Genomic DNA, 13,497 nt, shown 5'->3' with positions numbered 1-13,497 from the left:
TCAATGCTTCACATATCGCAGCATATTAGGCAGATTAGTGGGTATCCTTACATCAAGCTCCTCGGATATTTCTTCTGCGTCGGCCGCCGTTTCAGGACTTTTCCTTAGAAGTTTCTCCAATTTGTCCAAATATCCATTAGCTCCAACAATCAGTGTTTTAAACTCACCCATTTGACTAGACACATGTTCTAAAACTGCAGTTCTAGTGTAAACTTTGGAGGTTACTTCACTCCAACGAGCGTTCAGCTTTGTAAATTTTTTTGCAAGATATGAAACCTTATTTTCCGATTTTGTTTGAATCAACTCATCAATTTGTAGTAATATTTCATTACCGGATTCGTTTAATTCGCGGAACTTGAGAGTTTGCTGTTCGCAAGTGTCTTTGAGTGCTTGAAATTTCGATTTAATTTGGTAAAGCTCGTTCAGACTAGAAATTTCTGAATTAAGATTTTTTGGTGTATTCATCTCTAAATCATTCAGCCATAATTCTGTCTCATGAACTTGCGCCAAAATTCCCTCAGTGCTTTGTTTGATGTGATTTAATTTTGACAGGTTTTGCTGGTAATTTTCTGAAATAGCTGCATGCCGTTCACAAAGACTCTCAACTTGTAGTTCCAACGCAGCTTTTGATTCGTTTTCGTAATTTTTAGCTATTATATCAGAAAAATTTCTTATGCTGATAATATCAATTTCTAACTTTTTGATTAGATTGGCATACTGTTCATACTCAGTATTTTTTAATTGCAGGGTTTTTATTTCACCCAAAATAAACATTTCGTTCTTTAGTATTTCTTCTATATTATCGAGTTCCTTGCTAATAGAGCAGTATTCTGAATTGAAATGATTCAAGTTTTCTATGGCAATGTTTTGTTTTATTATATTATCATTTAACTGCTGAGGAATGTTAAACCACGATGATATTAGATCTGTAAATTTACTGTCATTGGACATGGTGCTCAAAATATCACCACAATTTTTTTCAACAAGTTCGTTATGTTTTACTTTAAGAGCATGAATTTTTTCTAAATTCCCCTGCATGCTCTCTAAATCCGAATACATTATTGGTAACTCGTTTACTTGTTTTACAATGCACTGCATTTGCTGTATAGGTTCAGAGCATCCTTTGGAACCTTTCTTTTCAATAGCTAGTCGGAATATAGCGTTTTTCATATCGTTCCAACTTTCGGTAAAAAGATCGAAGTCCTGCTTCCAAGCAGACCATTCTTCGCCAGTATTCGCAAAAAGAGTCTGTCTATTTTGTTCAATATCATTATTAAATGATCCCATGTTGGACAATCTATTTTCAAGATCCTCTATGGTTAAAATATTCGTATTTTGTTGATACCAATCGCGTGTGTCTGCCAATATAAGTTTAAGTCCAGTCAAACTTTTACTAAATTTATCCTTATCTACATATTTTTTTAGCTGTGCTTTCATATGTGAAAGTCTGGCATGCTGTGTACTAAGCGAATCGCCGATTTCAGTCAACTGGCGATCTTCAATTTCGATGTTGACAGACGGTAGCATTTTACACTGACATAAAATTTCTTTTGCGCTAGAGTAATCTTCTTTTCTTCTGCATAAAATGGTTTCGGCTTCTTCTAACAACGAGAATTTATTCTTTAGGTCAGCTTTGTCGAACTGATCTAACTTCGAAACACACTCGTTCAGTGCATTGTTAATTTCGTACATCAATTCGTTTAACTGAATGACCTTTTCAGGTTGTTCAATCTTGCGCTTTTTCTCGGACTGTGGGGCATAATCAATATTATCTATACAAATTTCATCTGTTTTGAAGCTTACATCAGATTCTTCCAAAATTTTTATTTGGAAATCCTCCCAGGACGCAGGCTTAACCAGATTATGTTTTAGTCCTTCATTAACAGAGGATGTTTCCGGAATTTGAAAACCCATCTGTTCCACTCGTGTTTCTTGTACTTTTAAGATTTGGACGAGCGCCTCACACATATCACTTAAATGCTCAATTTTCGAAAGAATGTTCAACGATGAAAGTCCCTCATCCGAAAGCGATTGTGCTGTATTCTCAAGCTCTTGTAAACAATTAATAAGCATGTCTATATCGTACTTGCAATATTGCAAACATTTTATTCGCTCCATCATTGCACCCATCTCAACAGACTCTTTTGTTTCCATTTTTTTAAGATTTTGCTCACGGCACTCTATCCAGCGGCAAATAATACGATACTGTTCCGATAATTTGGTCCATCGCTGACTAAGGTTTTGAAGCTTATCCCATCTATTTGCTATCCATTTAATCAAATGAGACCACCGCTCTTCTAAGGCCGACAACTTATCTTCAAAATCGCTAAAACTTTCTGAATCTATAATAATGACCAAGTTGCTAAGACTGTCAACCAATTTTTCCTGCGCTTCCATGTCATTTTGTAATTGTTTGTGCTCTTCTAGCTGTGCCTTCAATTCCAACGGAGTTGGACCAACATCATGCATTCGAGATATTCGATCTTCAATTGTCGTTAAAAAATGTTTCAACTCTTCCAATTTTTCCATCTGTAATGCTGCTAATTTCGTATGTATCGTATTTTGTCGCTCTAATGCATTCACTCGTAACATTTCCCACCGTTCGTTGAGAAGAAATAGCTGCTGTTTTATTTCGTGTTGTCCTTCTATATCCAAACCTTGCGATCCCGGATTTGACTGTGATTCGTTAATCAGGCGAGATCCCTCGTCAAGAGCACTACACACAAAAGCCTGATATTCAGATAGTTTAGCCATAAACTCCTCGTGATCGTGAAACTGTTTCTTTGCCACAGACAAATCAGTCGCTTCTTCAGTTTCTTTAGAGAAAATTTCTTCTGCCTCCAGCAACATCGTTAGGACTTCTTCTACGGCCGTTTGATAACCACTGAATTCAACTGAAAAATTGGTTGCGGTTGAGACGGGACGCGAGGATTTTGGTTCCCAATAGAAAGCATCCATTTTGTCTTGGGGTGAAACGACTGGATCCACCAATTTAAAATTCGAGCTGACGATTTCTGTTTGCTCTATCCTATGAACGATAGGCTTAGTTTGTGACATTCTTTTTACTTTATTTGCCCGATTAAAGTTGCGCAGGTCATCAATTGATTGCGCCAGCGAAATTTCTTCCAAATGAGTTAAATTGCCAGCATGCATCGGAATGTTGTCAGTATTAGAATATGAATCGGATTGACTGAAATTACTTTTGGTTTCATCATCTGCAGCTTCAAGTTCTTTTTCGCTTAACAGCTGTATCTCCTCCATACTTTCCACGTGTTGTGCCAAATGCTGAATGCTTCCTTTTTCCAATTTTCTGCTATCGATAGCGTTATACAAGCACATGACATACATGAGAATCGACTTTTTATCAGGTTTGTTTGTATTCACGTCCTCTGGATCTAATAACTGTTCTATGCCTAAATTTCGATACGCTAAATCAAACGCTATCCGCAATCTAGCAATAGGATGTTTTTTAAGGGCAGTTTTTAAGTCAAAGGTGTCGATTGCCTCAGATAGCAGTGCTAGAAAAGCTGATCCATCTGACCAACTCGACGAGAAGTCATTAACCTGAAATCAAAAAATAATGATAACCATATTTGTCGGGAAGCTATCTCGTGAACAAATTTTACCTTAATACCATGCTTATCCACAAATTGTCGCACCCAATTGAGCAACGATTTTTCAATGCCACTGATAGCTTGCGAGTTTACTAGCTTTTGACCATCGAAGCTCAAGGCTATTAACCAGATAAGACCGAGCGTAAGCTTAGCATTACCTGAATTTATGTCGTCACTTGATATATTGACAAGTTTAACTCCATATTCCTGGAGCACCGTAAGTGCCTTGTTTAAATTGTTGATGTGATGTACTCGCATTGATCCTTTCTCGCGTTTCTGAAATAAATTACAAACATGATCAATGTTTCCTACGCAAACTTTTTATATAATGGATAATAAATGTTATGAAAAATATGCAATCGTAAAGAATATGTAGGTACATGCAGCTTGACGATCAGAATGTTGGCATCGTAACATCAGAGAAAAGTAAAGAATCGTACAATATGCAGTTTGTTGTCGTATATTTTAAATAACCTTCGACCATAGATGAAAAACCAATAATATTTCAAAATGTACAAATAGATAAGCTACTCTGTTTAGTAAGTATGTATATTGCACAAACATGAATCTGAATGTACAATGTTTCTGAGGGAGAGAGGAAAAGAGCAACCAGTTGAGTTTTTTTTGTGTTTGAGTAAAACAAATTTTCGTCGTTACCTGTTAGTATATTGTTCTGAATAACCACACATTCATAACCGCGCATTAGCGCCTATTTCTTCTACCCTGCAAGACGATTATCAATTAAACATTTCTGTTACGCTTTTATTACTTTTCTTACTAACCCTGTTTTTTACTATTTTTTCACTTTACTTCTTTACTTATTTTACTTCACTTTTCGTCTTCTAACGTATCACTTTGCGTCTTCTAACTTTTCTTTCCAATATTTAGTGTCGTCTATTTGCTGCTTGTCTTGAAATGGCTCTTTCCCCGGACTTTTGTGCCTGCCGAGTACAGGACTTTTCAGAACAGTAATTTCTGGATAACTCAAGAACTAATCAAGCAAATGAAACCGAATTTGGCATGTGGAGGATTTTGGAGGCAGGATTTTTTTCTATGCTGGTTCGAGACCCCTCCCCCCTCGGGAAGGGGCTCTCTTTCATATAAATAAAAACAAATTTCAACCAAACATTAAAATTATTCAAGTAACTAAGATACAAAATGTGTATTTCTCGTGTAAGAAGGATGTTCAGATAGAAGTTTGAACTATTCTCAGTTCTACATTATAAACGAGTTAGTGCAAGGTTATGCAAGAGAAAATTACGTTCAAACTGACAAAATACGGCGTAGTTTGAAGGTAAAACTTTTGTCTATGAAATGTTTCTACACAGAAGGAAAAACTATGGTAAAAACTACCGATACGAGGTTTCAATTAAAAACACGCACTTACGTTTGCGTACGTAGGAAATTTATAATTTACGTCATTTAGCTCTATTTGTGGTAATATGAAGTTTGCCGGGTCAGCTAGCTTATCAAATAAAATCAACGGGCTCGATATGGCGCCAGAAATTCTCTGAGGCTTACACAAAAATAAAGTTGTTCTGAACTATTCACGGGAAAGCCAATTCAGTGGACTGTAACTTAAAAAAAGGGGGTTTCTTTTCTTAACAAAAGACCGACACGACCATTTTGTAAGAATCACGTTTCAATTTTTAATTTTTCAGGAAGTTCATTTTTGACACATAGCAAATAACAGTGCGCCCATATATGCACAGAAATAAAAGTATTAGCAAAGTTGTTCATCAAAAAGTTCATTTAATTTTGCACTGAACATCCTCCCCCCTTGGGCTCAGCCCAACACTTCACCTTATATCCTGTTCTTCATTGTCCGTAATCGGGAGCACGGCTACCTTTGTCGTTGGTCTGCTGTATACACCAGAATTAGTGCGCACCTTAACAACGCGAACTATTCCGTCTTGGCCTGGATTCACACCGACGATTCGCCCAAAATGCCAACTCTGAGGGGGAGTGTTATCCTCCTTTAGAAGAACCATCATACCACTTCGTACAGCTGTAGGCACCTTGTTCCACTTATTACGCCTCTGAAGCTCGGTCAAGTAATCATTCGACCACCTCTTCCAGAATGACTGTTTTCGTTTTTGAATCAATTGATACCTGGAGAGTGCGTTTTCCCTGATGTCGTCATACAAAGGTTCAGCAATAGCAGTCATTTCGCGTCCTATCAAGAAATGTCCAGGACTAAGTGCTCGATAATCGTAAGGATCATTCGACTGTTCACACAACGGGCGTGAGTTCAATACAGCCTCAATTTGTATCAATAACGTGTTCATTTCTTCGTAAGTTAGATAGGATTCATTCAACACGCGGTATAGATGGTATTTTGCACTTTTGACACCTGCCTCCCACAGGCCACCTTGGTGAGGAGCCTTGGGAGGGTTGAAACTCCAAGATATGCCTCGAGCCTGGCAGAAATCGTCGAGTTTTTTCTCCAACACTTGCGACTTAAGCAGCTCTTGTAATTGTGTTAATTGCCGACTCGCACCAATAAAGTTTTTACCATTATCCGAAAACAGTTCAGCTACATGACCTCGTCTTCCCACAAACCGTTGCAAAGCTGCAAGAAACGTATCACTTGTCATAGACGTCACAAGCTCGATGTGTATCGCCTTTGTGCACATGCAAACGAACAGTGCAATGTAACCTTTTACTGGTGCTTTCATCCGTCCCTGCTTCAATAACACTGGCCCTGCGTAATCTATCCCGGTTTTAAGAAACGGATCAGTCACAGTCACTCTTGCTTTAGGAAGATCACCCATGAACTGACTTGTTTCTGTCGGCTTTGTTCTAAAGCATTTTATGCATTTCCTCAACACTCTACGGATAGCTTGCTTTCCCTTAATCGGCCAAACTCTGCGACGAATAACTGCCAACAATCCATTCTGTCCCAAATGTAATTGTTCACGATGAAGAGTTTCTATTAACATCTCAGTGAAATGATGTTTTTCTGGAATTATCATCGGATGCTTCTGATCATATGATAGGTTGGAATACCGTAAACGTCCACCAACTCTCAACAATCGATCCTCTCCATAAATAGGATTGAGATTCAGCAATTTTCCCTTGACGAGTTTCCCATTTTTAATACATTTAATCTCACCGTGAAATTCAACATTTTGAACCACTCTGACAAGCATCTTAAAAACATCTCGAAAGTCATATCCGTTCAGTCTACCACTGCGACGTTGTCCGCTCAAGGATCTGCAGTTCATTATAAATCTATTTATGTAACCAGCAATTCTTTCCAATCGACGAAAATTACTAGTGCTCAAGATCAATGCCATAATACAGTTATCATCAACAGCATCACTACCATTTATTTCTATGGTGGGATTATTCGATCCACAACTGCTAATCCCAGCGCCACAGAAAACTGTCAAGTCGGTTTCCTGCGACCGCAGGAAAGCGGGGCCCTTCCACCACAGCATGTTGTTTGCTAGCTCCGTCGGATACATGCCACGAGATATCAAGTCGGAAGGATTCAATTTCGTAGGAATATATTTCCACTCGTATTTATTTGTAAGCTCACGTATTCGGGAAACTCGATTCCTAACAAATACCGCCACATCTGGTTTCATATTGTTGATCCATGCGAGCACGATTTGTGAATCCGACCACAGCACGACACGACTAACTTCAAACTCTAATGCGTTAAGTACAGCACTTACTTGCTCCGCCAACAATTTTGCCGCACACAGTTCCAGTCGCGGCATGGTCATTTCAGCTGGATTTGAGACGGATCCTGGTTCTCGTTTTGTTTCTTTTATTGGAGTTACCCTTGATTTTCCACAGAGTAGATAAAGTTCCGCTGACCCATCCTGCTTTAAATTCCTTAAGTATATGCAACTCCCGTAAGCTTTCATCGATGCATCGGAGAAACCGTGTATTTCATATCGAGATGCTGCATGTATATTCACTAACCTTGGAATTCGCATACTGGCAATTTTCGGCAACTCAGCAGGGATATCGTTCAACAGAGCAGCATCATTTGCACACCATTTGTGCAATCCAAAACCGCCTCGTCGAAGCAACTGAATCAAATCCGCTTGCAACTGTTTTGCTTCATCTAATGTGGAAGCTCCCGTAAGCACATCGTCGACGTACACACTTCTTTTTATAGCCAGGCTGGCTACAGGGAAATCATCCTTCTCGTCTTCCGCCAACTGGTTTAGAGCACGCGTCGCCAGAAAAGGAGCAGCCGCTGTCCCGTACGTCACAGTTGTCAATTCAATTTCTTGCAACGGGTCAGTTTTCTTTTCGCGCCACAGGATTTTTTGAAATTTGGTATCTCTCTCATCCATTAATATCATCCGATACATTTTCGGCACATCAGCTGTAAATGCATAGCGATAGAACCGAAATCGCAAGACAATGTCGAACAGGGTATCCTGTGCCGGTGGACCAATCATTAACAAATCATTAAGCGACGTTCCCGATGAGCTTTTCGATGACGCATCAAAAACAACTCTTAACTTTGTTGTTGAGCTGTCTGGTCTAATAACACAATGGTGTGGCATATAGTAAGAAATTTCGTTGCTGCCTGCCGTATTCGGTAACAACTTGCAGTGACCTAACTCAATGTACTCCCTAATGAACGCTGAGTAAAGATTTTTTAGTTCTGGATTTTTATCTAATCTTCCTTCTAACTGATAAAAACGCTTCTCAGCTTGTCGTCGCGAATCACCTAATGTTCCAGCATTCGCACGGAATGGCAATCTTACTACATACCGTCCCTCATCATTGCGAGTGAATGTCTCTACAAAATGCTGTTCGAGATCGTCGTCTATCTTTGAATCACAAATCTGATTGTCAACCGTCCAAAACTTTTTCAGGATGCTGACCAATTCTTTGTCTGCGTCACGAACACTCGTTACATGGTACGACCGAACCGCTGGTGTAACGGCTGAAGAGGCAACAGGTCCCGAAACGAGCCATCCTAGTTGGCTCTCTTGTAACGTTGGAAGGTTTTCTGTCATTTTTACCTTACCTGCCAGTAGAATATCGTAAAAGGCTTCAGCACCGACAAGCATGTCGACGCGAGATGGCTCGTAAAACCTTGGGTCTGCTAGGTGTAGGCCTACTGGTATTGGCCAGCCTTGTACATCCACCCTCGACGCAGGCAACGCACCAGTCACACGTGGTACGACTAAATAATCCAAGCAGAATTCTTGATCAGAAATGTTCGATTTGGCTTTGCAGTGCACACTAAACTTCACTACTGTTTTCATTCCGTTTACACCAGTTACAGGAATATTCACATAATTCTTTTTCAATCGCAACATATCAACCAGTCGTTTCGATACGAAATTCGCCATTGCTCCTGAGTCTAAAAGTACACGGCATTTGTGTTCCTCACCATTTACATCAAAAACACTCACTACTGCAGTAGCCAACAACACTTGCTTGGTTGGTTTTGCAGCATCACAAGGAATCAAACAGTTTGTTACCGTCGTATCATTTTTCAATTGTTCATCACTATTTTTTTCAGTTTCTTTTACAGTACACTTTTTCTCTTCCTGAGAAGCTGGCTCTTCAGGATGTAACAATAAGTGATGGCGTCTAGAACATTTTGTACATTTCACACTGTTTTTGCATTTCATTGTTCTATGCCCTCTTCTTAAACACGCAAAGCATAGTCCAATTTGCCTCGCCTTATCGTAGCGCTCCTTTACGGCCAACCTCTTAAAAGTGTCACATTTTTCCACCAGATGATTATCTTCACAAACTGGGCAGTTGTCAATTTTCTGAATCGCTGCCATATGGGTCTTCGCTGCAGCTAATTGAACAGGTCGTGCCATCGGAACTCCACCTCTGCTTTTCTGGATGCTTTTGTAGTTTTCACACCGTTCCAAAACGTGCTGTTGATTTCTAAGGACAGAGACCATTTCTTTGTATATCGGTAACTGTCCGCGCTTTACATTCGACTCCCAAATTCTGCGTGTATCTGGGTCTAACTTTGTTGAAACGAGAGTAGTTATAATCGCTTGAGAGAGCTTGTCCATTTTCAAATCATGAAACTCTAGCGAACTAACACACTTTTCCACGTCATCTGTAAGCGATTTCAATTGATGAAACGATTCGTTTGTCATTGCCTTCAGGTTTAGCAGCTTCAAAACTGTATCGCTAATCAAGGCTGGCAGATTTTCATATTGCTGTGCCAGACTAACCCAGGCTCCTTCGTAATCGTTGTCACGAATAATTTGCTGATCAATTGAACCTTGTGCCCGTCCTACCAGAGCCTTATCCAAAAAATGCAGTTTTGTGGCAGCAGAATCACCCGTACACTTATCTGCAATGTCGCGAAACATTTGTTTAAATTTGAACCACTGGTCGTACCGTCCGTCAAAACTGGGCAGCGCAGCCTGCTGTAGCACTATTGTTGGCGTTATTCTTACCGACTGCGAAACACTACTGCTGCTTGGTTGACAGTGGTTGCTATCGGGAAACTTAAGAGCATTCTGAGACTTTTCATGTGATTCAATCATCTCACGAATGGCAATGCTAGTAAACTCGTAAAGTTCTTCAAACTCCACAAACTTTGATTCAAATTCATTTCGCCTGGTCGGATCAGCAAGATAAATCTTGTTTTGGAAATCGTTGTACTCTTGATAGGCTGCGTCAACTGTTTTCATGTACAATTGCAATGCATGCACACGAAAACGCTGATAATCAAGACGCGCATATTCAATGGCGTTCCTTATGCGATTCACTTTATTTTTTGCTGACTCACAACACACACTCAAAGCATCAATATTGGCAACTATAGCATTTTTCATTTTTGCTGCCTCCTGCTCGGCCTTCTGCTCACTGACCGACGACTGTGGTACTCTCGGCGAGGGAGAATCACCTTCAGCAGCATCCAAATTTAGCTTCTTCTTATGTCCAGAACGGTGAACCATTTTTTAATCTATTCAAATGGGTCACTTCACGATTCCGCGTATTTCACTATCCGGTTCGAACGCGACCAAGATGTTCTGAACTATTCACGGGAAAGCCAATTCAGTGGACTGTAACTTAAAAAAAGGGGGTTTCTTTTCTTAACAAAAGACCGACACGACCATTTTGTAAGAATCACGTTTCAATTTTTAATTTTTCAGGAAGTTCATTTTTGACACATAGCAAATAACAGTGCGCCCATATATGCACAGAAATAAAAGTATTAGCAAAGTTGTTCATCAAAAAGTTCATTTAATTTTGCACTGAACAAAAGTCAAGTGAGTAAAATACTAAAACGTGTTCAAAAACAATCTTAAAATAAATACACCGCGGTTTACATAGTATCCACCGGGGTAATCATGATTAGTGCGATGAAGCTGGTAAATTCGGCATTGCATTGCATTCGGTACTTGTCTTTGTACATTTAAGTTGATTTACTTCACAAGCGCGGAATGGTATATGGCAGCTGGTACGTTAGCTGCGAATTTCAGATAATACCCAGGTACAATCGTTATAACACCGAGATCCCTTGATGTCAAAATTCACATCGTTGAATTTGACGTGAAATTCTTGATAACATGTATTAAAAAAAGCTGGTGAGCAAGATTCCTCGAAAACAGCTGAACCGAACACTTCAAATTTTGACACAAGTGTACTAAGGATATATTCTACAGATTAGTCGAACCTTTTTCCTCACCGATTAATATTTCTTATTTTATGGGCAATTTAAGAGCCAAATTTACCCCAAAAATCTGTTTTTCATGTTTAACAAGCCGCCATTTCGTCAAAAATGGTTATATTGCTAAATCCTTCGATCAATCTATAGATAATATATTTTATCACCGATTCTTTTTTGGTTTTTCGATTTTCGACGATTCAGTTCAAAGATATCGTGCTCACCGCAAGACGCTTTATTTTAGAAGAGTTCTAGGAGATTAACTATAGCAGCTACTTAAATAACTTTTTTCAAAAACAAAATATGTTAAAATACGGCCAAAACCTACTGTAAGATGTATACAAATTTTCACTTTAATCAGTTAAAGGGTTTTCTCTAGAAAAATTTTAGACAAATCCACTTTTTTAAGCCTCCTAACTGTATATAACCCCTTAATGAACAGATGTGAAAGTCCATATCTCCGGATTCCGCTGGGAAATTGGTCTTTTTTCACAATAAATAAGTTATTTGCATGGGGATTCCGATGCAGGGTAGTTGTTTACGGCACATGGTAGTTTCTTAATGTTTTGATCAAATAAGCGGTATTTTGCTCTAATGTAAAAGTGAATGTCTCTGGATCTGGATTCCTAATATCTGAATGGTAATATCTGAATCTGAATTTGTACACTTTAAGGACATTTTGAGTAGTTGTACCCAAGTTTTAGCTAAATCCAGTCTATGTACAGGTAACCCCATTAAAGAGTGCATGGTGCGATACGGTTGGGCTGTCGCATGAGCCAGCCTGCTTTTAAATTCATATAGAGCGCGCAACGATCATATGTAGGGATATATCGCATCGAATACCTTTTCCATATTTCACTGTATTGCTGTAAAATTAAAAGACATTGCTTTGCCGGTTTATTTATATCGAAATGATTTAATTTCATCATGGAACTTATGGAACTTTTCATCTCTATTTTCATTTTCATGAAAACCATGCATAAACCATGCACAGGTTATGCAGAAAAAAGACTGCATTGCAATCGAATGTTTTTATTAAACCACTTAGTTTTTCTTATTGGTGTTATAGATTCTTTAATTTCTTATTCAAGTCTCTATCAGCTATTTTATGATAACTGTTACAAGAATAAATCAGACAACCGAACTCACAGTACTTAGATTCATTTGAAAATGTAACAACATACACATGTACAGCTGAAATACACACGCATACACAAACTTATATTAACGTAAAATAATTGCAGAATGAAATTAATAGTAATGGACTTACATATGTTTGGTTTGTTAAAACCTCCAACAGAGAAAGCAGTGCGTGGCCATCACGCAAATCTTCAAATAAATCGTTAATTGCAGGTGCGTTAGATTTAGCTAGATAACCATTAATCCACTTAGTAAACGTTTTTTTCTGCACATCTTGCCTCTCATCTGAAATTGGAAAATGTGTTTAAATCATGAATACATAGTTCTAAAAGAAGAATTTTCGTTCTATTATCGAGATTGTACCTAAAGAAATAACTCTCAATTTAACTTCCCATTTGTCCATCGTGCAAAAACTAACTATGTGTGATTATTGACAAACACGAGTGGAAGTTCACTATGTACTAGATAGATGCGACGATATTCTGATTTTATTTTTCAAACGTATGTATCATTTGTTTTTCTTACAAAGAGATAACTACAGATATTCGCAGATATGTGTGAAAGAGCCAATTAGAGGAATTCAAAGTCAACGCTAACTGAGCGTTCTCCGATTTTGTTACCTATTAACTGCGAGTATATCTTACACAAGATAATGTTCATGATTAAATCACTTAGTGGTACCACTAACTGAAACACGCACAAAACGCTATCGTCAATTAAGATAATTTAAGAACAATATAGAAATCATAAGAAGATGACTACCTTCCTTCACGCTCTGCTGCTCAGATGGAAAACTTATCGCCCCACTCATTTCAATCGGAACAGCCACAGACGTACTCAGTGCGGAGGGCGAATCAACTAGGTATTCAACTGTCGTGATCACAACTGTACAAATAGTAACCGATGTGAATTATTGTCTGCATCTCTGTATTTCAGCTGTACTCTAGTTTTAGCAGAACGTATAAGAATGTGGCCATTGTTGCAATTATATTTTTATTTGATCTTGCCGAATGAAATATTTTAATACTACCGTGACCGCACATAATTGCGATCAGCTCCTAATTCCGATCACTCAATCTAAATGGTCAATTTTTAGAAAATTGAGCCAAAACCTGT

The 13,497-nt window shown here is 38.6% G+C and overlaps 1 protein-coding gene across 6 annotated transcripts in view; it reads right to left on the bottom strand.

Moving 5' to 3' along the window:
• The window catches only part of LOC128734686 (dystrophin, isoforms A/C/F/G/H), a 167,860-nt gene that overhangs the window by 138,051 nt on the left and 16,312 nt on the right, over positions 1-13,497 (bottom strand). For 3 of the 6 annotated variants that reach the window (XM_053828990.1, XM_053828994.1, XM_053828995.1), the window contains exons 2-4: positions 12,512-12,666; positions 3,627-3,890; positions 52-3,564 (exon numbers count right to left, since the gene is read on the bottom strand). In XM_053828990.1, the coding sequence (XP_053684965.1) occupies positions 52-3,564; positions 3,627-3,890; positions 12,512-12,666 (3,932 nt within the window). The other 3 variants (XM_053828991.1, XM_053828993.1, XM_053828992.1) reach the window with 3 other exon arrangements.

The sequence above is a fragment of the Sabethes cyaneus genome, chromosome 2, assembly GCF_943734655.1.
Source record: "Sabethes cyaneus chromosome 2, idSabCyanKW18_F2, whole genome shotgun sequence".
NCBI lineage: Eukaryota > Metazoa > Arthropoda > Insecta > Diptera > Culicidae > Sabethes > Sabethes cyaneus.
Note: the sequence above shows the minus strand (reverse complement) of the source record. Positions and strands in the feature narration are given on the sequence as shown.